At 37.3% G+C, this 25554-nt stretch overlaps 1 protein-coding gene across 3 annotated transcripts in view; it reads left to right on the top strand.

Moving 5' to 3' along the window:
* Positions 1 to 21032, top strand: part of SLC4A7 (solute carrier family 4 member 7) — a 124643-nt gene extending 103611 nt beyond the window's left edge. For 2 of the 3 annotated variants that reach the window (XM_061395700.1, XM_061395702.1), the window contains 4 exons: positions 4400 to 4531; positions 8604 to 8701; positions 14827 to 14934; positions 16815 to 21032. In XM_061395700.1, the coding sequence (XP_061251684.1) occupies positions 4400 to 4531; positions 8604 to 8701; positions 14827 to 14934; positions 16815 to 16896 (420 nt within the window). In that variant the 3' untranslated portion in view covers positions 16897 to 21032. The remainder of the gene's footprint in view (positions 1 to 4399; positions 4532 to 8603; positions 8702 to 14826; positions 14935 to 16814) is intronic. The other variant, XM_061395701.1, reaches the window with a different exon arrangement.
* The last annotated feature ends 4522 nt before the right edge of the window (positions 21033 to 25554 follow it).

Genomic DNA, 25554 nt, shown 5'->3' with positions numbered 1-25554 from the left:
TAGTAATATTTGTATTCGTTTCTTAGAGCTGGTAAAGTATCACAGACTCATTGGCTTAAAGCAGCAGAAATTTGTGTCACAGTTCTGGAGGCCAGAAGTCAGAAACGAGGTATGGCCAGGGCCCTGCTGCCCCCGACGCCTGCAGGGCACTCCTCCTCTGCCTCCCCCTGGCCTCTGCAGGCAGCCTTTGGTGCCCCTTGGCCTGCAGTTGTGTAACTCTGGTCTGTCTCTGATGGCTTGTGCTGTGTGGTCACTGTGTCAGCATATGACCATTTTAGCACAGCGCTAGAGTGCTGCACACAGAGAAGGCGATGGCACCCCACTCCAGTACTCTTCCCTGGAAAATCCCATGGATGGAGGAGCCTGGAGGGCTGCAGTCCATGGGGTCACTGAGGGTCGGACACAACTGAGCAACTTCACTTTCACTTTTCACTTTCATGCATTGGAGAAGGAAATGGCAACCCACTCCAGTGTTCTTGCCTGGAGAATCCCAGGGACGGGGAAGCCTGGTGGGCTGCCGTCTGTGGGGTCGCACAGAGTCGGACATGACTGAAGCTACTTAGCAGCAGCAGCAGAATGCTGCACAAGGAGCCCTTTCTCTCCAGCGTGACCTCTTCTTAATTAATTACAGCTGCAGCAACCCTGTTTCTAAATAAAGTCTCATTATGAGGTACTAGGGGCTGGTACTTAAATGTTTTCCAGAGGGACACAAGTCGACCCTTAACAGTATTGCAGGACATAAAATTAAGACCTGAACAGATAGAAACATACACCATAGTCTTTGTTTTGGGTACTTATTAGTATTATTAAAATATCACTTCTAAGTATATAGTTTACTAATTTTATTTGCATGTATATTTGTGTCTTTGGGGCAGAAGGGTGGTATCAGTGAGAACTGGGTAATTTTAAAGTTCATAGAGAAAAGTAGATGCCAGAGCCACAACATGGGTGGTGGAAATACTCTGTGTCCTATTGGGGTGTGGGTTACAAAAGTATGTGTAGTTTTCAGCAGCATCAAACTCCATATATGGTATTTTTAGATATGTAAATTATATACTAAAGGAAAATATAGTTGCAGTAAATATCAGAGAATAACACAACAAAGGTCATTAGAATTCCTGGTTGGGTTGAGGGTTGAAGGCCTTGATTCTGTGCTAATGCCATAGTGTTTTGATAACTGAATATTTACAAGTTGCCATCAAGTCAGACTGAATATTTACAAGTTGCCATCAAGTCAGCATGGCTAACACAGTATGAAATCTCATAAGAATTGACAAATAGATCTGAAAACAGGACTAATGACTTCAGAAATTTATCAGAATATATGAGAATTTACCACCTGAATATTTCATTAAAGGCAGTAAATTCACTTAAATGGAAAAATAATAAAAGATTAGACTACATACTGGGAGCTAAATAAAGTTGCTGAGTGAGTGAGTGAAAGTTGCTCAGTCATGTCTAACTCTGCGACCCCATGGACTGTATAGTCCATGGAATTCTCCAGGCCAGAATACTAGAGTGGGTAGCCTTTCCCTTCTCCAGGGGATCTTCCCAACCCAGGGATTAAACCCAGGTCCCCCCCACATTGCAGGTAGATTCTTTATCAGCTGAGCCACAAGGGAAGCCCAAATAAAGTTGCTATGTAATATCAAATTCCGAAAGAAATAGTAAATCAGTTCATGATTTAAATTTTAAAACAAGTTATAGTAAAAATTTAGAAAACTATTCATATAATTGAGTGGTTGAAGATAATTTTTCAAAGAAGGTAGGGAAATCTAACAGTGAAAGAAAGATGATATTTTTGACCACATGATATTTGTTTTGTATGTCCTTAGTAAAATCAGATTATGAACTGGGAGAAAATATTCGTTACATATAAAACAGAGAGTTTCTATCCAAACTACACAGAACTTGTTAGAATTTCATGAACAGCCGTCAGTTGAAAACCAACTGGAAAAAAAGGCAAAAGGTAAGAAACAGTAAGAACAGAAGATGGAAAACTAGGCAGAATGCTCTTTGACATAAATTGCAGCAATGTCTATTTAGATCCACTTCCTAGAGTAATGAAAATAAAAACAAATGAACAAATGAGACCTAATCAAACTTACAGACTTTTTAACAGTGAAGGAGACCATAAACAGAACAAAAAAGACAACCCACAGAATGGGAGAAAATATCAGGAAATGATGTGACTGTCAAGGGGTTAACCTCCAGAGTACCCAAACAGTTCATGCAACTCAATATCAAAGAAGCAAAGAACCCGGATCTAAATAGACATTTCTCCAAAGAAGACACGTCACCGATGGCCAAAAAGCACGTGAAAAGACGCTTAGCATCGCCAGTTACCGCGCTGGTCCTCAGTTGTGCCGACTCTGTGACCCTGTGGACTATAGCCTGCAGGGTCCTCTGGCCATTGAATTTTTCCAGCAAAAATACGGGAGTGGGTTGCCATTTCCTGTTCCAGGAGATCTTCCCTACCCAGGGATTGAACGTGGCGTCTTTTGCATTGGCAGATGGATTCCTTACCACTGCGCCACCTGGGAAGCTAATTATTAGAGAAATGCAAATTAAAACTACAGTGAGGTGCCTTCTCACACTGGTTAGAATGGCCTTCATCAAGAAGTCTACAAACAATAAATGCTGGCGGACTTCCCTGGTGGTCTAGTGGTTTAAAAAAAATTCACCTGCCGGTGCAGGGCACATGGGTTCAATCCGTGGTCTGGGAAGATGCCGCATGTTGCAGAGCAGCTGAAACTCGTGCGCCACAACTTCTGAAGCCCTCGCACCCTGGAGCTCATGCTTCTCAACAAGAGAAGTCACTACAGCGAGAAGCCCAAGCACCACAACTAGAGAAAACCCCCACACAGCAACAGAGACCCCGCACGGCCAAAAATAAATACATTTTCAAAGAGTGCTGGAGAGGGTGTGGCAAGAAGTGCACCTCCCTGCAATGTTGATGGGAATGTAAACTGAGGCAACCACTACGGAGAGCACTATGGAGATTCCTTAGAAAACCAGCGCTGTGTAGGAGCCAGCAGCCCCGCTCCTGGGCGTATATCCAGAGAAAAGCTGTAATTCAGAAAGGTACATGCCACCCCTATGTTCATAACAGCACTGTTCACAGTAGCGAAGACATGGAAACAACCTAAATGGCCATTGACAGAGAAATGGAGAAGAAGATGTGGTGCATATAAACAATGGAATATTATTCAGCCATAAAAAGAACAAAATAGTGGCCATTTGCAAAAACATGGATGATCTAGACATTATCATACTAAGTGAAGTAAGTCAGAGACAGTCAAATATCATAGGATATCACTTATTTGTGGAATCTAAAAAATAATAATAATAAAAAAAAATTAAAAATTAAAAAAAAAGATACAAAGAAACTTATTTACAAACCAGAAACAGACTCACAAGCATAGAAAACAAATTTACCGTTACTAAACGGGAAAGGTGGTGGGGAGGGATAAATTAGGAGTTTGGGATTAACATATATACATTACTGTATATAAAATAGAGAAACAGCAAGGTCCTATTGTATAGTACAGGGAATAACTCAGTATTCTATATGGGAGAAGAATCCGAAAAATAATAGATTCATGTATATGTATAACTGAATCACTTTGCTGTACACTGGAAAATAATACAACATTGTAAATCAACTCTATTCAAATATAAAATAACAATAAAAATAAAATAACAAATTAAAAGTAAAAAAAAAAAAGAAAATCAAATTCCCAATGAACATTTGAAAACATCTTCAACCTTTAGCCCACCAGGCTCCTCTGCCATGGGATTTTCCATGCAAGAATACTGGAGTGAGTTGTCATTTCCTTCTTCAGGGGATCTTCCCAACCCAGGGGTCGAACCTGCATCTCCTGTGGCTCCTGTATTGGCAGGCAGGTTCTTTACCAGCTGAGCCACTGGGGAAGCTCTTAGCAGCAAAGAAAAGCAAACTAAAGAATATTGTGTCTTTTTCACAAACATAATTTGTAGAGTCAAACCTAATGCTGGAAAGTGGGTTCTCTAATGCCTTGTTGAAGAGATTTTAAATATTATATCTACTTATATAATGTAAAGTCATCATAAAAAGTAATAATCTTGTTTGTGAAGATAATCATTATGCTTAATCTGCTTTATAATTTTATACAGAATTCAAGGGACTTATATAGGAAAAGGCTAAAAACATAATTTTCTTTATATCTTTGAGCAGAAAGTTGAAAAAGATAAATAGGTGACTAGGTTTCTTTGAAATAAGATGATGTATAAAGTAATTTTAAAATAAACTATATGAAGTGCTTTTTTATTTATGATTTGATAAACACTTTTTCTCCAGGTGATATAATTTATATATTTTTAGATATTACTGAATATTCTTTCACTTACTTTTTTAAAGGTTCTTGCATTAGTCTTTGTTCGCAAACTCATGGATCTGTGTTTCACAAAGAGAGAGCTTAGTTGGCTTGACGATCTCATGCCAGAAAGTAAGAAAAAGAAAGAAGACGACAAAAAGAAAAAAGAGAAAGAGGTAAAAAAAAAAAATTTCAAATGTACACTATTAACTGACTGTTTAATATTTTATACCAAGTAGTAAACACTATTATAGTCACTTCAGTGGGAATAAACTCTTTCAGTCCTCCTAAGAACCTTATTATTAAAAAGTGTTCAATTCAGTTCAGTCACTCGGTTATGTCTGACTCTTTGCAACCCCGTGGACTGCAGTACGCCAGGCCCCCCTGTCCGTCACCAACTCCCAGAGTTTACTCAAACTCATATCCATTGCGGAGAGGGCAGTGGCAACCCTCTCCAGTACTCTTGCCCGGGAAGTCCCCCTGGATGGAGGAGCCTGGTGGGCTGCAGTCCACAGGGTCGCACAGAGTTGGACACGACTGAGCAACTTCACTTTCACTTTTCACTTTCATGCATTGGAGAAGGAAATGGCAACCCACTCCAGTGTTCTTGGCCTGGAGAATCCCAGGGACGGGGGAGCCTGGTGGGCTGCCTATGGGGTCACACAGAGTTGGACATGACTGAAGCGACTTAGCAGCAGCAGCAGCAGCAATGTGTCCATTGAGTCAGTGATGCCATCTAACCATCTCGTCCTCTGTCGTCCCATTCTCTTCCTGCCTTCAGTCCCTCCCAGCATCAGGGTCTTTTCAAATGAGTCAGCTCTTCGTGTCAGGTGGCCAAAGTGTTGGAGTTTCAGCTTCAGCCGTAGTCCTTCTAGTGAATATTCAGGACTGGTTTCTTTTAGGGTGGACTGATTGGATCTCCTTGCAATCCAAGGGACTCTCAAGAGTCTTGTCCAACACCACAGTTCAAAAGCATCAATTCTTTAGTGCTCAGCTTTCTTTATAGTCCAACTCTCACATCCATACATGACTATTGGAAAAATTATAGCCTTGACTAGATGGACCTTTGTTGGCAAAGTAATGTCTTTGCTTTTTAATATGCTGTCTAGGTTGGTCATAGCTTTTCTTCCAAGGAGCAAGCATCTTTTAATTTCATGGCTGTAGTCACCATCTGCAGTGTTTTTGGAGCCCCCCAAAATATAAAGTCTGTCACTGTTTCCCGATCTATTTGCCATGAAGTGATGGGACCTGATGCCATGATCTTCATTTTCTGAATGTTGAGCTTTAAGCCAACTTTTTCACTCTCCTTTGTCATCAATAAGCTCTGTAGTTCTTCTTCCCTTTCTGCCATAAGGGTGGTGACATCTGCATATCTGAGGTTATTTATATTTCTCCCAGCAATTTGGATTCCAGCTTGTGCTTCATCCAGCCCAGCATCTCTCATGATGTACTCTGCATATAAGTTAAATAAGCCGGGTGACAGTGTACAGCCTTGACGTACTCCTTTTCCTATTTGGAACCAGTCTGTTGTTCCATGTCCAGTTCTAACTGTTGCTTCCTGACCTGCATACAGATTTCTCAAGAGGCAGGTCAGGTGGTCTGGTATTCCCATCTCTTTCAGAATTTTCCACAGTTTATTGTGATCCACAGAGTCAAAGGCTTTGGCATAGTCAATAAAGCAGAAATAGATGTTTTTCTGGAACTCTCTTGCTTTTTCTCTGATCTAGCAGATGTTGGCAATTTGATCTCTGGTTCCTCTGCCTTTTCTAAATCCAGCTTGAACATCTGGAAGTTCACGTTTCACATATCGTTGAAGCCTGGCTTGGAGAATTTTGAGCATTACTTTAAAAAGTGTGCATACTTTTATTATTTCCAGTTTACAAATAAGGAAACAGAGAGAGAGACTAGTAAGTAGAGCGTCCTAAACACAGGCTCTTACCCATTTTACCAACTGGCCCTCGGCCTTTACACAGAGATACTTTAGAAAAATTACATATGATATGTATATAAATCAATAGCCGTAAGAATTTACCAGGTAACACAAAATAATTCTACATCACAGTCTTCCATCTAACATAACCTTAAATGTACATGAGTACATTTTAGCATTCATTTTAATTTTAACAGCATTTTAATAATCTGGCATATATAAGGACAAAAGTGACATTAAGTAGATATCTTTTTATAGAAAATGTAGTAAAATTTTAGTTTTTATATTCAATATTATGTACCCTTAGTTGATTTGTATACTGAGATTTACATGAATACTCTATACTGAATTTGAATGTTTTAACAACCAGCTCAGTACGGCAACCAATTACGAAGGGCACACTTGAGTTATGTAGCATAGATGATTCTGTTAATTTCAGTGCCTCAGTTCATTTTCCCAGTCAGAATATTGTTTGAAAATCAAAGATAAGATAATACATTTTTAAATGTTGTATAGAAAGTTAAATAGATCTCAAAATTGCTGTTTTTTTTCCCCCTAATTTTTGATAGAAATCAGCACAATTTATAACTTGTGTTGCATAGTATTTATGAAAAAGCATTTATTAAAGTTGCAGACAAATGCTTTTAGAAACTTGTTGGCATTTTTTCATGGTTTGATTATTCAGTGCTGATTTATGGCAAATTTCTGGTTTTATGTTTACTTTTAAATAAAAATTGTGACTTTTTAATGAGGATATTAATTGTGAAACAGTTAAATTGAGTCTCCAAAATTTTTAAGAATTTTGTTTCCTTCAAGGCTGTATATATATATGTAAACATAAGCTTTTGATGATTTTTCAAATAGGATATAATTTATTTATAAAATACTTAGGTAAAATTGCTTGCTCATTACTTCCTATATCACTTAGAATAAGGTCATTTGCATATCACAAAACAAAAGCAGAGCGGCCTTAAACACGAGAGTTTTTTCTTTTTGTCCTGTAAAAGGAATCTTGAAAGTTAAGTGACCTTGTGTGGTGGTTCCACAGTTGTCAGGAACTCTGTTAGTTTCTCCCAGCGCGGCGTAGACTTTGCATCCTCAGCATCCTGTGGTGGGTCAGAGTGGCTGCTGAGCGTGGGCTGCATTGGCAGCGGAGTCAGAGACGGTGGGAGGCAGCAGCAGTCCCACCGTGCCACCCAGAAACGGCATCCAGGAGGTTCCACTGGCACCACACTGAGCTGCAGGGAGTGCTGAGAAATGTAGGCTTTATTGGTTTTTAATCTTACATTGTTTTTGTTAAAACCAGGTACATGGTCACCCCCAAGTTGTGGGATTTCTCTTCATAAGACAGGTGCTCTCTCCGTGTCTCCTGTACTGCCCCCTCTCCATCCTCATTAGGGTTGTGTCATGATTTGGGTTCATGTTTCTTAGCTTAGGTGTTCTCGACTTGAGGGGATGGTCAGAAAAGGGGCTGCTATTGGCAACGTATGGCCTGTTGTACATCCTCCATAGACAGGACTGGCTCCCAGGACAAGCAGTTGTTTGGCTCTAAATGTCAGTGTTGCTGAGACTGAGAAACCCCCACTTTATCCAAGTGAGGTTTTTGCTTATATTGTATTGTAATGAGAGCCATGAGATTTCACAAGATTTTGTTGCTCATTGTACATGGTGTGTACGTGCTCAGACATGCCTGACTCTTTGCAGCCCCATGGACTGTACCTGGCCAGGCTCCCCGTCCATGGAATTTTCTAGGCAAGAATACTGGAGTGAGTTACCAGTTCCTTCTCCAGGGGATCTTTCCAACCCAGGGATTGAACCTGCATCTCTTGTGTCTCCTGCCTTGGCAGGCAGATTCTTTACCACTTGTGCCACCTGGGAAGCCCCCCTCTCATTGTGTACCTGTGTAATAGTTGATAATAAAATTTATGGAGATTTTCCTGGCAGTCCAATGGTTAGGACTCTGCACTTTGAATAGTCAGAGAACTAGGATCCCTTGTGCTATGTGGAGTCGCCAAAAGTAATGCTAATAGTAGTAAATTTTAAAAATAAAATTCATGTAGCTAAATTGATATTTAAATAGTACTAATGATTAACTCCCAGAGCTGGAAGTTATAACCCTTAAAAATTAATCTTTACAAGTGATTGTTTTCACCTTGTGTTACAAGTATGTGTTCATAATACTAAAATGAAATTTTCAGTCATGGCAAGCTACGTAAATATTGTCAGTTTGGTTGTCTGATTCTTTAAGATTTTGATATATTAATTGGTCCTGGAAATACTCTGCGAAAAGTCACCTCTACACGTCTGTTCTTTTCAAGGAAGCTGAACGAATGCTCCAAGCTGGTGAAGACACTGTGCACCTTCCATTTGAAGGGGGAAGCCTCCTGCAGATTCCAGTAAAGGCGCTAAAATACAGGTGAGATGCAGCTTTGCATTTTAAAATGTGCTTCATTTACACGACAGTTGGATAAATGAGCCATGCGGTGTGTCTCTAAAGTCATGATGCCTATTTTTTAAACAATGACAAACACTGCACCTGACGTGTAGGCTGAAGGAGGGCTTCCTGCAGGTGGAAGAGGAAGTTGCTCACTCCTTCCCCTCCTGCTGACAGCAGCAGAATGCAGCGGGCAGGGAGAGACCTTGGCTTCCACGTCCAACACAGATTGTCCTGTCGTTCTCACTCCTTCTGTTTCAGTGAAGTTTAAACCCAGTCTTAGGATACTCCCATGCTCTCAGTAGTACAACTTTATTTTTTTCCCTTGCCCTCATTATGACGGAGGTTGGTGTGTGCTAGAAAATAACGCTTGTGGACGACCTTCCCACAGGTGACAGTGTTTAGAGGCCCTGGAACTCTCCTTCAGTTTTCAAAGGTATCATCTGCCCATTGCCAGTGAGGGCTCATACTAGGGAAAAATTAATGTTTATCATACATGATTTTGGCGATTTGTATTAAAATCTACAAACTAAATATATAGGTTGGGAAATGTAAGCCTTTTTTTTAGCTGTAAAAACTTCTATGATTTATTTTTTTATTTTTTTAATATAAATTTATTTATTTTAATTGGAGGCTAATTACTTTACAATGTTGTATTGGTTTTGCCATACATCAACATGTATCCACCACGGGTGTACACGTGTTCCCCATCCTGAACCCCCTCCCACCTCCCTTCCCATACCATCCCTCTGAGTCATCCCAGTGCACCAGCCCCAAGCATCCTGTATCCTGCATCGAACCTGGACTGGTGATTCATTTCACATATGATATTATATATGTTTCAATGCCATTCTCCCAAATGATCCCACCCTCTCCCTCTCCCACAGAGTCCAAAAGACTGTTCTATACATCTTTGTCTCTCTTGCTGTCTCGCATACAGGGTTATCGTTACCATCTTTCTACATTCCATATATATGCGTTATTATACTGTATTAGTGTTTTTCTTTCTGGCTTACTTCACTCTGTATAATAGGCTCCAGTTTCATCCACCTCATTAGAACTGATTCAAATGTATTCTTTTTAATGGCTGGATAATACTCCATTGTGTATATGTACCACAGCTTTCTTATCCATTCATTTGCTGATAGACATCTTGGTTGCTTCCATGTCCTAGTTATTATTAACAGTGCTGCGATGAACATTGGGGTACACGTGTCTCTTTGAATTCTGATTTCCTTAGTGTGTATGCCCAGCAGTGGGATTGCTGGGTCGTATGGCAGTTCTATTTCCAGTTTTTTAAGTAATCTACACACTTTTCTCCATAGTGGCTGTACTACTTTGCATTCCCACCAACAGTGTAAGAGGGTTCCCTTTTCTCCACACCCTCTCCAGCATTTATTGCGTGTAGACTTTTGGATAGCAGCCATTCTGACTGGCGTGAAATGGTACCTCATTGTGGTTTTGATTTGTGAAGAATTGATGCTTTTGAACTGTGGTGTTGGAGAAGACTCTTGAGAGTCCCTTGGACTGCAAGGAGGTCCAACCAGTCCATTCTGAAGGAGATCAGCCCTGGGATTTCTTTGGAAGGAATGATGCTAAAGCTGAAACTCCAGTACTTTGGCCACCTCATGCAAAGAGTTGACTCATTGGAAAAGACTGATGCTGGGAGGGATTGGGGGCAGGAGGAGAAGGCTGGATGGCATCACTGACTCGATGGATGTGAGTCTGAGTGAACTCCGGGAGTTGGTGATGGACAGGGAGGCCTGGCGTGCTGCAATTCATGAGGTCGCAAAGAGTCGGACACGACTGAGCGGCTGATCTGATCTGATCTGATCTGATAATGAGTGATGCTGAGCATCTTTTCATGTGTTTGTTAGCCATCTGTACGTCTTCTTTGGAGAAATGTCTGTTTAGTTCTTTGACCCATTTTTTGATTGGGTCGTTTATTTTTCTGGAATTGAGCTGCGGGAGTTGCTTGTATATTTTTGAGATTAATTCTTTGTCAGTTGCTTCATTTGCTATTATTTTCTCCCATTCTGAAGGCTGTCTTTTCACCTTGCTTATAGTTTCCTTTGTTGTGCAGAAGCTTTTAATTTCAATTAGGTCCCATTTGTTTATTTTTGCTTTTGTTTCCAATATTCTGGGAGGTGGGTCATAGAGGATCCTGCTGTGATTTGCCTATGTTCTCCTCTAGGAGTTTTATAGTTTTTGGTCTTACGTTTAGATCTTTAATCCATTTTGAGTTTATTTATTTTTGTGTATGATGTTAGAAAGTGTTCTAGTTTCATTCTTTTACAAGTGGTTGACCAGTTTTCCCAGCACCACTTGTTAAAGAGATTGTCTTTTCTCCATTGTATATTCTTGTCTCCTTTGTCAAAGATAAGGTGTCCATAGGTGTATGGATTTATCTCTGGGCTTTCTATTTTGTTCCACTGATCTATATTTCTGTCTTTGTGCCAGTACCATACTGTCTTGATGACTGTGGCTTTGTAGTAGAGCCTGAAGTCAGGCAGGTTGATTCCTCCAGTTCCATTCTTCTTTCTCAAGATTGCTTTGGCTATTCAATGTTTTTTGTATTTCCATACAAATTGTGAAATTATTTGTTCTAGCTCTGAGAAAAATACCTTTGGTAGCTTGATAGGGATTGCATTGAATCTATAGATTGCTTTGGGTAGTATACTCATTTTCACTATATTGATTCTTCCAATCCATGAACACGGTACATTTCTCCATCTATTAGTGTCCTCTTTGATTTCTTTCACCAGTGTTTTATAGTTTTCTATATATAGGTCTTTTGTTTCTTTAGGTAGATATATTCCTAAGTATTATTCTTTTTGTTGCAATGGTGAATGAAATTGTTTCCTTAATTTCTCTTTCTGTTTTCTCATTATTAGTGTATAGGAATGCAAGGGATTTCTGTGTGTTGATTTTATATCCTGCAACTTTACTATATTCATTGATTAGCTCTAGTAATTTTCTGGTGGAGTCTTTAAGGTTTTCTATGTAGAGGATCATGTCATCTGCAAACAGTGAGAGTTTTTCTTCTTCTTTTCCAATTTGGATTCCAAATTTATTTCTTTTTCTGCTCTGATTGCTGTGGCCAAAACTTCCAAAACTACGTTGAATAGTAGTGGTGAAAGTGGGCACACTTGTTTGTTCCTGACTTTAGGAGAAATGCTTTCAATTTTTTACCACTGAAGATAATGTTTGCTGTGGGTTTGTCATATATAGCTTTTATTGTGTTGAGGTATGTTCCTTCTATTCCTGCTTTCTGGAGAGTTTTTATCATAAATGGATGTTGAATTTTGTCAAAGGCTTTCTCTGCATCTATTGAGATAATCATATGGCTTTTATTTTTCAGTTTGTTAATGTGGTGTATTACATTGATTGATTTGCAGATATTGAAGAATCCTTGCATCCCTGGGATAAAGCCCACTTGTTCATGATATATGATCTTTTTAATGTGTTGTTGGATTCTGATTGCTGGAATTTTGTTAAGGATTTTTGCATCTATGTTCATCAGTGATATTGGCCTCTATGTAGTTTTCTTTTTTTGTGGCATCTTTGTCAGGTTTTGGTATTAGGGTGATGGTGGCCTCATAGAATGAGTTTGGAACTATGATTTATTTACACATCTGATTCATCTGTATATTTATTCTGTTTACAAATAGCCATATATAGTACAAAATTCAGTTTTAGAAGGTATATAGGTTCCTTCCTTGACCAGTTAATGGAAAATACTGTTAATATCTAATTATCTTGCTTCAACCTTTTTTCATTTTTAACTTTATAGTTTTTACAGAGGTCACATTTGGACTCTATGTGTTGATTAGTTTTGAAAATGAATTCACAAATGATTTTTCTCTAATACTTTTTACTATTAATTTTTATCATGGGTATCCTTTCATGATTTTCCCTCAAATTTGTATATATCTTAAATGCCAAGTACAGACATTTTGATATATCCATGTATAGTGCTCTGCTTCTCTAGATTCTGTAAATGTTTATTAAATGAATCAATGTATTGACTTTGTGCTAAAAAGAGGGTGCAAGTGAAAGTCTTAGTTGCTTAGTCATATTTGACTGTTTGCAACCCCATGGACTGTAGCCCACCAGGCTCCTCTGTCTATGGAATTCTCCAGGTAAGAATACTTGAGTGAGTTGCCTTTCCCTTCTCCAGGGGATCTTCCCAACCCGGGGATAAAATTCAGGTCTCCTGCATCAGAGGCAGATTCTTCAGCGTCTTAGCCTCCAGGGAGGTCCAAAAAGAGTATAGGAACTGCCATGGTAGTTACTGGTGACTCAGCAGTTTGCTGAGATGTTGGCCACTTAATTTCTGTAGGACCTACATTAGCTTTTCCTTACTGTGATCACACATGGACCTTGACAAATATAAGTGGAGTCCGTACTTATACTTTCTGATATTTAACAAAAAGAATGGGTATACATACATATATTTACTTTGTCTAATCATGACATGAGCCATGATTAATGCCATTTTGCTTAAAACTTGAACATCCAGAATGCCAGGAATTGGCTGACCTGTTTGTCTGCCAGAACTTTAAGTCTGCCTGCTTTGGATTTGTTTGTGTGTGTGTGTGTTAGTCACTTAGTCATGTCCGACTCTGCAACCTCGTGGACTGTAGCCCGCTGGGTTACAGTGGAATTCTCCAGGCACAAATACTTTGAGTGGGTAGCCATTCCCTTCTCCAAGATTTGGATTATATGCCATAAAAATGAAGTAAGATAACTTAGCAACATAGGAAAGCATTTGGAAACTGTAAAGTCTACAAAATATGAAAATAATTTATTGAATGTAGACAAAATTTTTTCTATCTAGTTCTTACTTTGGAGGTAAACAAAGTGTCTACTTTCTTCAGAGAGGGAGTCTCAATTTCTACTAATGGGAAAGTAGGGAAGAAACATTTAGAACCTAGAAAGTGTTTCAGGAATTTCTCTTTTCAATTATTGGAAGTTGGCAACTGAGCAAAGAAACATTTTCTTGGGGTAGACCGGGTTTCAGGTACTGCCATGGTGAATCTGGGTGTCCAGATGTGTGTGCTTGTAAAAACTTGGTAAAGCAGCCTTGGAGACTTTCCAGAGATTCTGTCACTCATTTCTGCGGTCTTCCATCATCAATGATGTGCAGACTTAACGTGTGAACAAAGGCCTGCTCTATAGCCCTTTATAACCTGGCTGCCACCACAGTGTAATTTAACATCTGTTTTGACATTTGTATTCGTTGTTTGTTTGCATGAAATATTTTTGTTTGGGTGAAGAAAAAGGACTTGCAAGTGTGTTTCTATTAACTTCCTAGTACTTTCTTGTTACTTGGGACTGACAACCTTAAGCCCCAAGTTACTTATGGATGTCTTCATTACTGGACTTGGGGCCTTGAGGTAATTTTTGCAGTATTTCATAGAGACACAGTATAATTACATTTGTTTCTTACAATGAAAGGAAGTATTTTGTTCTTTGGATTTTGATAAATTTTATATATTAATAGTAACACTTTGAGGCTACCATATTACTGATATTGTAATAACCAGCTAAAAGTGGTACTGACAAACCTTTTTGGTATTTTATCTGTTGAAATATTTTAATTTCTAATTTTAAAGCATCCCATTTCCCAGAATTCTTTTTAATGATTTGTAAAAACTTTGAAAAAAATGTTTTAAGTCCTAGTTGTTACTTTTCTTTATGTACTTCAGATAGTTGTTTGCTGCAACTGGAATTTGTGCAGATTATAAAAGTTTTCTAATTGACTTGATGCTGTATCACTTTTTATATTTAAAAGCACATTAATATATTCTTTCGCGTTATTTTAATAGTATACTTATAGCCAAGATAATCACCTTTGAGTATCATTGCCAAGTTAATTAGTCTCATTCCTAGTTTTGATTATAAGGAAAGATGCAGTTCCCTATGAGACCTTTATAATAGAACTCAAAGTACTGATATCTTGCTGGACCTTGGTTTAAGTGCATGGCAAAGAGTTTTCTCCATTTTAAGTTGATGAAAGCAAATATTATGTAGATAATAAGAATGACAGTATTAATGCTTTTGCAAGTACTGAATACTAACCAGAAAGTGTGTTTGTTCTTCAGTGTTGATCCCTCAGTTGTTAACATATCAGATGAAATGGCCAAAACTGCACAGTGGAAGGCACTGTCCATGAACACTGAGAATGCCAAAGTAACCAGACCTAACACGAGGTAGCTGTGACAATTTATGCATTTTCTAACTGTAGCGACTTCTAGTTTACTTATGGATAGCTATTTAGGAAACCATTCAATTTAACTCAATTTACGTAATTTATATTCTCCTTACTTAACAAAACCAACATTTTTTTCTTCCTCTTTCCTTCTTCATCTGTCCATCATTTTACTGTGTCCTGGAGCAGATATGGGTACTGATTTTTTTTTTTTTTTTAAGTTTATAGTTGCCTACTTCAAAAAAAAGAATTGGCATTATATTGTAATAAAAATAAATATATACATATGGAATAAATATATAAAAGATCAGAAACCACATAAAGAAAAAAAATTACTAAGGGTTGAATACTAAAATAGAATGCTGCCTCAGTTATGCTCTGATGGTCCCCCCAGAAATATACCTTGTTCTGTTTTGTTTCAGCCTACTCTATCTTCTTATGAGGTAAACATTTTCCTAGGAGATCCTTGTAAGAAATTTAATCCATGATTGTAAAGGCCATTTAGTTTTATAATGAACCATGTATTACACAACTGTTTCATAACCCCTTATGTTTCTTGTTATGTAATAACTCTTTTTTTCTTTCTTTCTCCCTCACTTTAAGACCTAAACTTCAGGAATTCTGACTTGATAATCATTAGTACTTTAACCCCTCATGTCTCTGGAGAAATTAGGTATTATCCTGTAGAATACTCAGTCTTTCAGAGTCAACAGAAACTTATTTTGTGTATACTTTGTTCCAGACACTGTATTAGACATATATGCTTTATTAGACTGTATTTGCAGCTTGGATGTCAGATTAAAACTTCCCGGCAAGCAGTCACAGGTTTTTCTCCATCTTTCCCTGCCTCCTTTAGAACTTTGCTTCTGCTTAATCTTTGTTACCAGATTTTTTTTTTTTTGCTTTTCTCCCATCATTTCTTGAGTTTTAATTCTCTAAGCTAGACTGTTTCCTTCACTTATATATATGATCTCAAAAGTTTTAAAGTTAAACTTTTTGTCATTTTGGATTATTTCATGCAGCCCAAATTTCACTAGATACTCTTTTAGTAATTTTTAGTAATTTTCAACTCCTGTCAGCACCCCTGGCCCACAATGTTAGTATAAAGACCTTAGACTAATATTATTTTGTCTTTTGTAAGTACTTCTGCCTTTCATTCAGGTTGCCCCTCAATTCAAAATAGCTTAGGAAGAAAGAGAATGTTTTGTTATGTTGTTCAACAGAAGAATGTTTGAGGTGTCTTCTTCAGTTTTGTCTGGAGAAGGCAGCAAACCATAGCATGTTTCTATATTTTGAAAAATGTTCAAAGCCCAGATATTCTTATTATAATTAATCAGTTAAATTCATGTACACAGAATCATTGTTTTTGATATTAACTGAAAATGTAGAATCTTGTATTTGTGAACTTTGGGGAGATAAGGTTTGGAAATTTGTTCCATTTTGCAGGAAATTATCTGATGTTTATTTATACTGACAAAGGTTAAATAATTTTTAAAATATTAAATATTTAAATAGTTGTTTAAATTATTTAAATTTGATTAAATGTTTGTCAGTAAAAGTCAAGTGTTACAACTGTTCATATATAAAGTAAAGCTATTAAGTCAGATGTAGTCTTCATACCCTAACCAATTTTGAGTTATAAGAAAATGTGAATTTCAGTGGCAAAAATATATATTAAAAAGCTAAGACTTTTTAATATTTGCCTTTGGGCATCAAAGTTTACTGATATGAAAAGAAAGCAGTAAGATAGTAATGGCAGCTGGTATGTTTATAGTATGAATAGCCATCTCAAAGGTATTATGGATATTTACTGTTGGCCATGTGTGAATGTAATATTTGACCATTTCAAAATTACTTATTCTCATTCTTTGTTTTAAATAGCCCTGAAAAACCTGTAAGTGTGAAAATAAATTTTGAAGATGAACCAAGAAAGAAATACCTGGATGCTGAAACTTCATTATAGATTTGAACCAAGAAGAATTATATATACAGATAGATTAGATACATATACATATATGTGTGTGTATATATAATGTGTGTGTTTTGTGTTGCTATATATAACAATATTGTATGTCATGCCCCTTATGCGTGACTACTGGGTTTTTGGGTTTTTTTTTTTTGAAGTAGTGTCTGAAGTTTGTTAGGAGCACCATGGAGACTGTGTTTATAATGAAATGGTCTCTTGGAAGTGAGGTACATGGTTCTTACTAATCAAATATTTATTTTTCTGTTGGAAGTTTTTTTTCTGTTCTGCAGTAGAAAAATGTGGGAAAATGCATTCAGTCTACTTTTCTTTAAATCTGTTCTTTAAAAAAAATAATCTTTAAATCTATTTAAATCAGTGGCAGTTCATACCAACCTTAAGTGATATGTGTTTTGTCCATATTTTTAAATTTTTTCCTTGAGTTGCTAGAAATGTTCCCATATGACTTCCCTTCTGCTAGTGCGCTGAGGGGAGAGCAGGGCGCTCTGCCTGTGTTGGGGCGCGGATGCCGCTGCGTCCCTCGTCCCGTACGCGCCCATCACGTTTCACGGTTTATGGGAACCTTCTGGCTGCAGAGCTACAACAGTGGAAGCTTTCTAGAGAAGACCTACAGTTTTGACCTTTATAATTTTGAAATGTATTTTAAACCTTAAAACGCCCACATCTAGGTTTCCATTCTGATAAACAAGTAAAATTGCAAGTGATTTTATAATTTAACCCTGGTATCAGTCATTAGTTAATGAATTTTAAAAGCTATAAAATACCAGTTTAAACTAGTTAAACTTTGTTGCCTTTATAGAATTTTTTTCTATATCCTAATACCCTTTTAGAGCCCCATATGCCCACTCTGTTCTCTACTTTTGATGTCTTTTATGTAAAATGTGGTTAGTTTGTATCAGGTTCAAGTTCTTGATTATTTTTCTGTAAGTATAATTAATCAGGAGTCAGAATTCTCTTAAGTGGGTTAACGATCAGTATTACTTTCTTAAGAATTATCTTTCGTTTTCTCTTTACGTTGTTCTTTCTGTTGTATAGGTAATGTTTAATAGATTGTTATCTGTGATTTCATTTTAAGATATTTAATTTATTTTAATTGATATGATGCTTAAATGTTATATAAACATTTGAAAAGATGACACATATAGAGTAAATTTAATGTAGACAGTTGGTGCTCACTTGCGTTTATGGTTTATTATCTGAAAGCAGTTGATAGATTTTACATCTTTGATATAAAGCACTGCCATATTTGTATTTTAAAAGAAATTTAGACTTACTATGTGTATAGCTCAGATTGATGACATTCTTCCTAGTTTGTGTTTGTGTGTTTTATTTAGATTTTGGTTTTCTGAGCTGTCTTTTTAACTTCTAGCAAATCTTTTTAGTCATCTTTTATATACTTTTTAGCTCCATATGAAATAAATAAATATCGTTCTTGTTAAGCCTGTAGGACTGGATGAATGGGGTTGTGAAACTGATTTGGCAAAAGGATGATTTCTAAAAACCAAACGAATATTGAGAAGCCACTGAAATACTGAAAATGATACCATGAATGTAAGGATGCAAATTTCAATGAAATCCCAGTGCTCTCTTTAATCAGTTCTAATCAAAGTACAAAAGTATGAAGAGTTGATCTTACAGAAGATCATGAGCGATGCCCAAAGCTGATGTTTTAGCAATTCTAGCAATCCATTCCAAACTACTTAACATGAAATTTCCACATCTAAGACCATGTTACCCAATTCTAGTTAAAATAACGGATTCACCTTCTGCCTCATGGGAGGCTGGAAATGTAATTTTCTTTAGAAAGTGTAGCTGGCATCTTTTGGCGCTGCCTGAAGAAGAGAGATGCTGTGGTACTTGGTGAGAGAGTGGTACCCATGGTGCTTGTTACTGTTACGAGCTTCCAGTGAAGTGAGTCCTTTTTGTTCATAGCAGCATAATCCTTTCCAAAGACCCCAGTATTTGCTGCTACAATTTTGTAAACTGCCCTGATTAACCTGAACAAGATGATTTCCTCACATCATTTCCTTGGGTCTGGACGTCACAGGGTTAACAAAGTGTGCTTATTTTACAGGAAGTATATTTTAAAATTTAAACTGAAACCTCCTTGGGATCATAGTGTTTATGTGATTTTATTTAATTATGAAAACTGGCTATCCAGTGCCAGAAAAACCATGACTTACAGAATGCTTTGCACTCCATGTTTTTACTGTTTTAATTGTAAAATAGTTTCTGCTTTCTTTTGACTACTTGACTTACCAAATGATCCGATATGACTACTCCATTGAAAAGCAAAGCTAATTCATGTTTAAGTAATAGCTTGTTTTATGTGGCTATGATATTTTCCCACCGTTTTTGGAAAATAACCATCATGGATAGCATTCTTTGAAAGATAGTGAAAACTTTTATTTATACTTATATTGATTTTTAAATGTTGCCTTAAACGTGTATAGATGAGCAGTAGTGATTGCTATGTACTGATTTACCTCAAGGTGCAAAAGTATTAATAAACCTGTGCATATTCCATTTATAAAATAAAGTCATAGAAACAGCCCTGCACTTCCTCAGATGCCTTGGTCTCCAGGATAGAGCTCAGAGCTGCTGAGTACCTGGGCTGTGGGGCCGCTCAGGACACTCTTTCTTCCACCGGTTTTATTTATTATAGACATCTGTTTACAGAGACTAATAACATCCTCATGTTGACCATCTGAAATTTAGTTTCTTTTGAATACTATTTCACTCTAATATTGCAGCTTTGGGGAAGACAATGAACTCTAGTTACTTCCTTGTGATAAAAGAATGATGCTTTATATTCTCTAATATTAGATACACAAAGTGAGGTGCGTGATCTGTCTAATGGCTGTTGTCTGTGTGAGTGTGCCTGTGTGAATGATGTGGTCAATCATAAATCTCTCAATTTGTTTTAAAAAGCTGTGGCATATCATTGTTCATATTTGCCAAGTCTATAAAATGTGTAGGACAATTTTTTATGTGCTAATGCATGTATTTATAAAGCAGATTTCTTTACCACTCAAAATTACTAACTTTTCCTTTATCCATTTAAAAAACCATTTCTGTTTCTTCCATATACCCAAAGTTTATGTATATATGTAATAGCTTTCTAACCTTTTCCTTTTGCAAAAAGTAGGTTCAGAATTCTGTAAAAAGAAAAGTGGTTTCTGAAACAGAGGTATGACACCAGAGCTTGCCGTTTTTAAAGGATTGTATCATGTACAACAGTTATGTAAATGTGCTCAACAGTATAACATGTGAATCCTGTTTTAAAGTGCTCAGATTTCGGATGTATAAGCCATTGATATAACATTGTGATTCAAAAATGTTTAAATTAAATAATTTAATGTTTTAAATTTATTTATGTAGATCACATCATTGTTATCATATGCAATAGAACTATGTGAACTGTTTTTTGGTTTAGTCCAACAACTATTTATTTTTTTAGAAAGTTAAAGACTTTAAGGACATTCAAAATTTTAAATAGTGTTCATAATTCAGAACTTGGCAATTTTAATGTAAAGTTGGTACTTTTCTAACTTTAAAAAGTAATGAAAAAAAAAAAAAGTAATGTAAGTGTCAATAGTTGGAAATGGAATCATCTAAAGATAATTTTTTAATTTAATTAGCATAGATTGACTTCTGCAGTTGACTTAGAGTAATTGTTGTTTTTTTAATCAGATTTTTGTGCATTGATTGATTGTTGTGGTTTTCCTTTTGTTACTTTCATATTAAAAGGTATTTTTTGTTTTGTTTTGGGGGGGTTTATCTTCCAGTGTTTACTCCGTTTAAATAAATAGAAATTGAATTTATTGTTCATTTATACAGTATTTGATAGCTTGGTATAATAAGAACAGTACAGTTCAAATTTTTATGACTTTTATAATTATCAATACAATGATATTTTCTATTATAATAAAATCCAAAGTAAATTAAACATTTAAAATGTAGAACTGATATTTTTAATCTATATGAAGTACAAGTATCTACCAGTCTAGAATGTGAATAATCTTGCTTTTCAAATCTGTTTCATAAGATTAGAAGAAAACTATTTTTTGGAGATGTTATTGAAGTTGAAAGAGCAATAAAAGTCTACTGAATCAGTCGTTGAATATTGTCTTTACTTTGGTATTAGAAGAGCCCCCCCTACACGAGAGAGGATGGGGAAAAAGCAAGTAATTTCTGTTTGCTGCCTCCTGATTTTCCTGTGCTTTAGTAAGCAGGAGACAGAAAAGAGGAAACAGTGAGAGAAGAAAATGAAACAAAATAGTGTGTGTTTCACCATGATTTTGTGATAGTTAAGAAATAATGAAATTAAAGCCCTTTAAGATAGGCTGGTCCAGTATAGTCCCTATTTTAAGACACATCTGTTTAGAGTGAGAATCTTACAATGTGGAGTGTAATAAACACGCATCACATTGCATGATGGGTAATGAGCATATCTCAGGCGTGCTTTTCTTTTTTGTTTTTAGTGATTAATTTTATTATGGATTTTTTTTTAGTAATAGCCAATGACGGGGTTTGGTCTGTCTTCCACTAGGCACATATGGAGCACTTCTTCCTGTGTTTTCTGGACTTGCTGTAAGGTTTCTGATTTCCCACAGTGAATCTGATAACCTTTGGGAGTGAGATGGAAAAAAGTGCTTAAGGTTTTGGAAGCTTCATTTGAAAGTTCTGTTTACATTTACTTGAGGGAAGAAATATTTTTTGTCAATGTATTATCCCCAGCTACAGAGCCCTGAGATTTTGTGGGCATTGAGGGTGGGGAGAACAAAGAAAACGGTGAGTTGCCCACTCAGTTTTGTTTGCTCTGGCTCCTTAAGGCAGGTCTGATCTCTCCAGCATCAGTTCTGTGACCTTCACATCACTAACTGTGCTTTTCAGGGAAACACTCCTATTGTTTGGAAAACCTTCCTTCCTGTTACTCTGCTGTTCTTTCAAAGCTCAGCGTGAGTTGTGCCTTTTCTTCTAGTTGTGCTCTCCGTGTGCTGTCTGCTGTAAGAGCGTTTTCCTGCCTCCACTCAAGAGTGTGTCTGTGTTTAAAAATACTCTCTTACTGTTTTTGTTCTTTTCCTAGACCAGTGGTCTAGGGGCATTTTAGAAATTTGGGGAATTGTTTTTTTGTGTGTGTTCTTGTTGATTCTGAATATTTATTTCAATATCTATTTAAGGTACTTTTGTTTGTTCCTTATGTTAGTTATGACATTATACTATTTTACTTTGGAACATGATTTATATAACCTGTGGATTCACATTATGATAGTGAAAGGGGTGTTCAGAAACACCAGTAGGGGATTTGAAGTCCTACAAACTTGGACTCTACCACGTCAGCCACGAGCCTGATGCAGGCGTGAGCGCCTTGCGGCCCTTGTGTCCGTCTCACCTCAGGAGCACAGGATGGGCGGCGCCACCCAGGTGGGTGTGCTGCCCCTGTCCTCCAGAGCCCCTGGTGTCCCAGGCCTCTTAATCGTCTATGTGACTGTCAGTTGTATTCAGGGGAGGCCGAAACATTAAGATTTTATTTTAAGAAAGAGGAGAAAGAGAAAGATGGGAAGCTCATTGAGTATTCTGATAAAAGTTCAGAGGAATACTTTTGTCTCCTGCTTAATATTTAAAATGTCTCTAGAGAATACGTCTGCCTTTCCTGTCACGTTTTTGTTTTGAATCAGGTTTTGGAAGGTTTAATCACCGCACTAATGGACATGCCCATGGGGCTTGAAACTATATTAAGATGAGATTGAATTGTTCAGGGAGCAGCATGGGGGTTAAGGCTGGGCTCTAGATTGGAACTCTTAAGATCTCTCCTGCGTCCATCAATTACCAGCTCTGCTGTGGGCCTCCTGGCTCTAAACTAGGATGAGAAATAACCAGACGATGTGAAGAGTAAGTCAAACAACGATGAAAGAGTTTGGAACAGTCCCTGGTACAAAATAAACGCTCATAAAGCTTCATAATGTGTGTACACTCATCTCACACGCTAGTAAAGTAATGCTAAAAATTCTCCAAGCCAGGCTTCAACAGTATGTGACCGTGAACTTCTGGTACTTCAAGCTGGATTTACAAAAGGCAGAGGAACCAGAGATCAAATTGCCAACATCCTTTGGATTATAAAAAAAATGAGACTTCCAGAAAAACATCTGCTTTATTGACTATGCCAAAGCCTTTGACTGTGTAGATCACAAAAAAACTGTGGAAAATTCTTAAAGAGATGGGAATACCAGACCACCTGACCTGCCTCTTGAGAAACCTGTATGCAGGTCAGGAAGCAACAGTTAGAACTGGACATGGAACAGCAGAATGGTTCCAAATAGGGAAAGGAGTACGTCAAGGCTGTATATTGTCACCCTGCTTATTTAACTTTTATGCAGAGTACATCATGAGAAATGCTGGGCTGGATGAAGCACAAGCTGGAATCCAAATTGCCGGGAGAAATATTAATAACCTCAGATATGCAGATGACACCACCCTTATGGCAGAAAGTGAAGAAGAACTAAAGAGCTTCTTGATCAAAGTGAAAGAGGAGAGTGAAAAGTTTGGCTTAAAGCTCAACATTCAGAAAACGAAGATCATGGTATCTGGTCCCATGGCAAATAGATGGGGAAACAGTGGCAGACTTTATTTTCTTGGGCTCCAAAATCACTGCAGATGGTGACTGCAGCCATGAAATTAAAAGACGCTTAACTCCTTGGAAGGAAAGTTATGACCAACCTAAATAGCATATTAAAAAGCAGAGATATCACTTTGCCTACAAAGGTCCGTCCTGTCAAGGTTATGATTTTTCCAGTAGTCATGTATGGATGTGAGAGTTGGACTATAAACAAAGCTGAGCACCAAAGAATTGATGCTTTTGAACTGTGGTGTTGGAGAAGACTCTTGAGAGTCCCTTGGACTGCAAGGAGATCCAGTCAGTCCATCCTAAAGGAGATCAATCCTGGGTGTTCATTGGAAGGCCTGATGTTGAAGCTGAAACTTCCAATACTTTGGCCACCTGATACGAAGAGCTGACTCATTGGAAAAGACCCTGATGCTAGGCAAGATTGAAGGCAGGAGGAGAAGGGGACGACAGAGGATGAGATGGTTGGATGGCATCACTGACTCAATGGACATGAGTTTGAGTAAACTCCAGTAGTTGGTGGTGGACAGGGAGGCCTGGCGTGCTGCAGTCCGTGGGGTCGCAAAGAGTCGGACAGGACTGAGCGACTGAACTGACTGATTGACTATATTTCTCACAAAAATGAATTCAAATATGCTTGTCTTTTTCTAAACTTTTTAATGGGCAAGTCCATTTAAGTTTCTCCTTCTTTATAAAATGAGACGATCCCACTTTGGTTTTGTTTCAGTAGGCTGAACACAGCTACCTTATTACTAACTTTTCATTATGCATGTTCCTTTCATTTATGCATGGATGTGCAACCTATATCCTATCATTTATAATAAATTGTACATGTTCTTGTTCCATAATGATTTATCCTATGAGTTTTTCTGATGTGAGTTTGCTATATAAGAAGATAGTGATTGAAATTCTTTTCATGGATAGGTAATTCAGAAACCAACCTCATAAATTACCTTATTTCATGAGAATGGCCATGAAACAACATTGAAATCAGTAATGTGATTTATAAGTACCCCTTAAAGAGTCCAGATACAATGCTGGAGTCACTTTTCTGTAAGCATTGAGTATAAATAATTGGGTTTATTTTTACCTGAAACCTCCTCTATGATCATAAGATAAAATGAATAAATAAATAAGAAAACTTCAAAGGAAAATAGAACACAGGATTAAAGATTTCGAAGACAGTTATGAAGGAACTAGCTGAGTGGAGGAGAGAAGTTTGCCTAGGCAAACTTGTGGATAAGAGTATACTTATCTGGTGCCCCATGGGAAAACCTATGTTTCAGGAAGTCAGCGTACCCAATGTGATATATATATATATGGCTGTGCAAAATATCAAGAAAGGCTTCCCATGTTCCTAGGAAAGCTGTATTTGGATATATATAAATTATGTAAATCATGTTACATAAGGAAGTCCAATAGGAAGAAACCTCCTATTGTGTAAGTGATGTGTAAGTAGTAGTTTATTATGTATGTGGAATCCAGAAAAAAATAGTCATATTTATATATATATATAAGTAATATTTGCCCAGTCTTTCAGAAATATAATGGTAAATATACTCACCAGTGTGAGTAAGGGGAAAGGTAGTGACAACACTACCCCGACAACTGCAGTTGCCTCTCTTAATGTAAGGTATGAAAAGAGGTGAGCGATTAGGATCCTCTGGTGGCAAACGTTCCAGGAGGTCACATGAACTTAAAGCCCTCCAGCTACTCAGGAAGGTTCCTCATACAATACCAGCAGCAATAGAGTGTGCATTTTTTTCCAGGGGAATTTCCAACACCCATGTTTGTTTGATCGAGTGACAGATGTGAATCACCGCTCATGTTCATATTGATGTTCTGAAAATTTGTTGTCCAGCTTCTTCCTCAGCACAACAGACCACTTCTCAAATTCTTTCCTGATTAGGTTTAGGAAATCAGACCACCATTTTTTCTTTGCTTTTTTTTTTTTTTTTTCCTTTTTTTCTCTTTTCCCCTGATTTTGCATCTTTATAAAGACACCATTGGTA

The sequence above is a fragment of the Bos javanicus genome, chromosome 22, assembly GCF_032452875.1.
Source record: "Bos javanicus breed banteng chromosome 22, ARS-OSU_banteng_1.0, whole genome shotgun sequence".
In the NCBI taxonomy this organism is placed as follows: Eukaryota; Metazoa; Chordata; class Mammalia; order Artiodactyla; family Bovidae; genus Bos; species Bos javanicus.
This window is presented reverse-complemented; position numbering and strand designations above follow the sequence as displayed.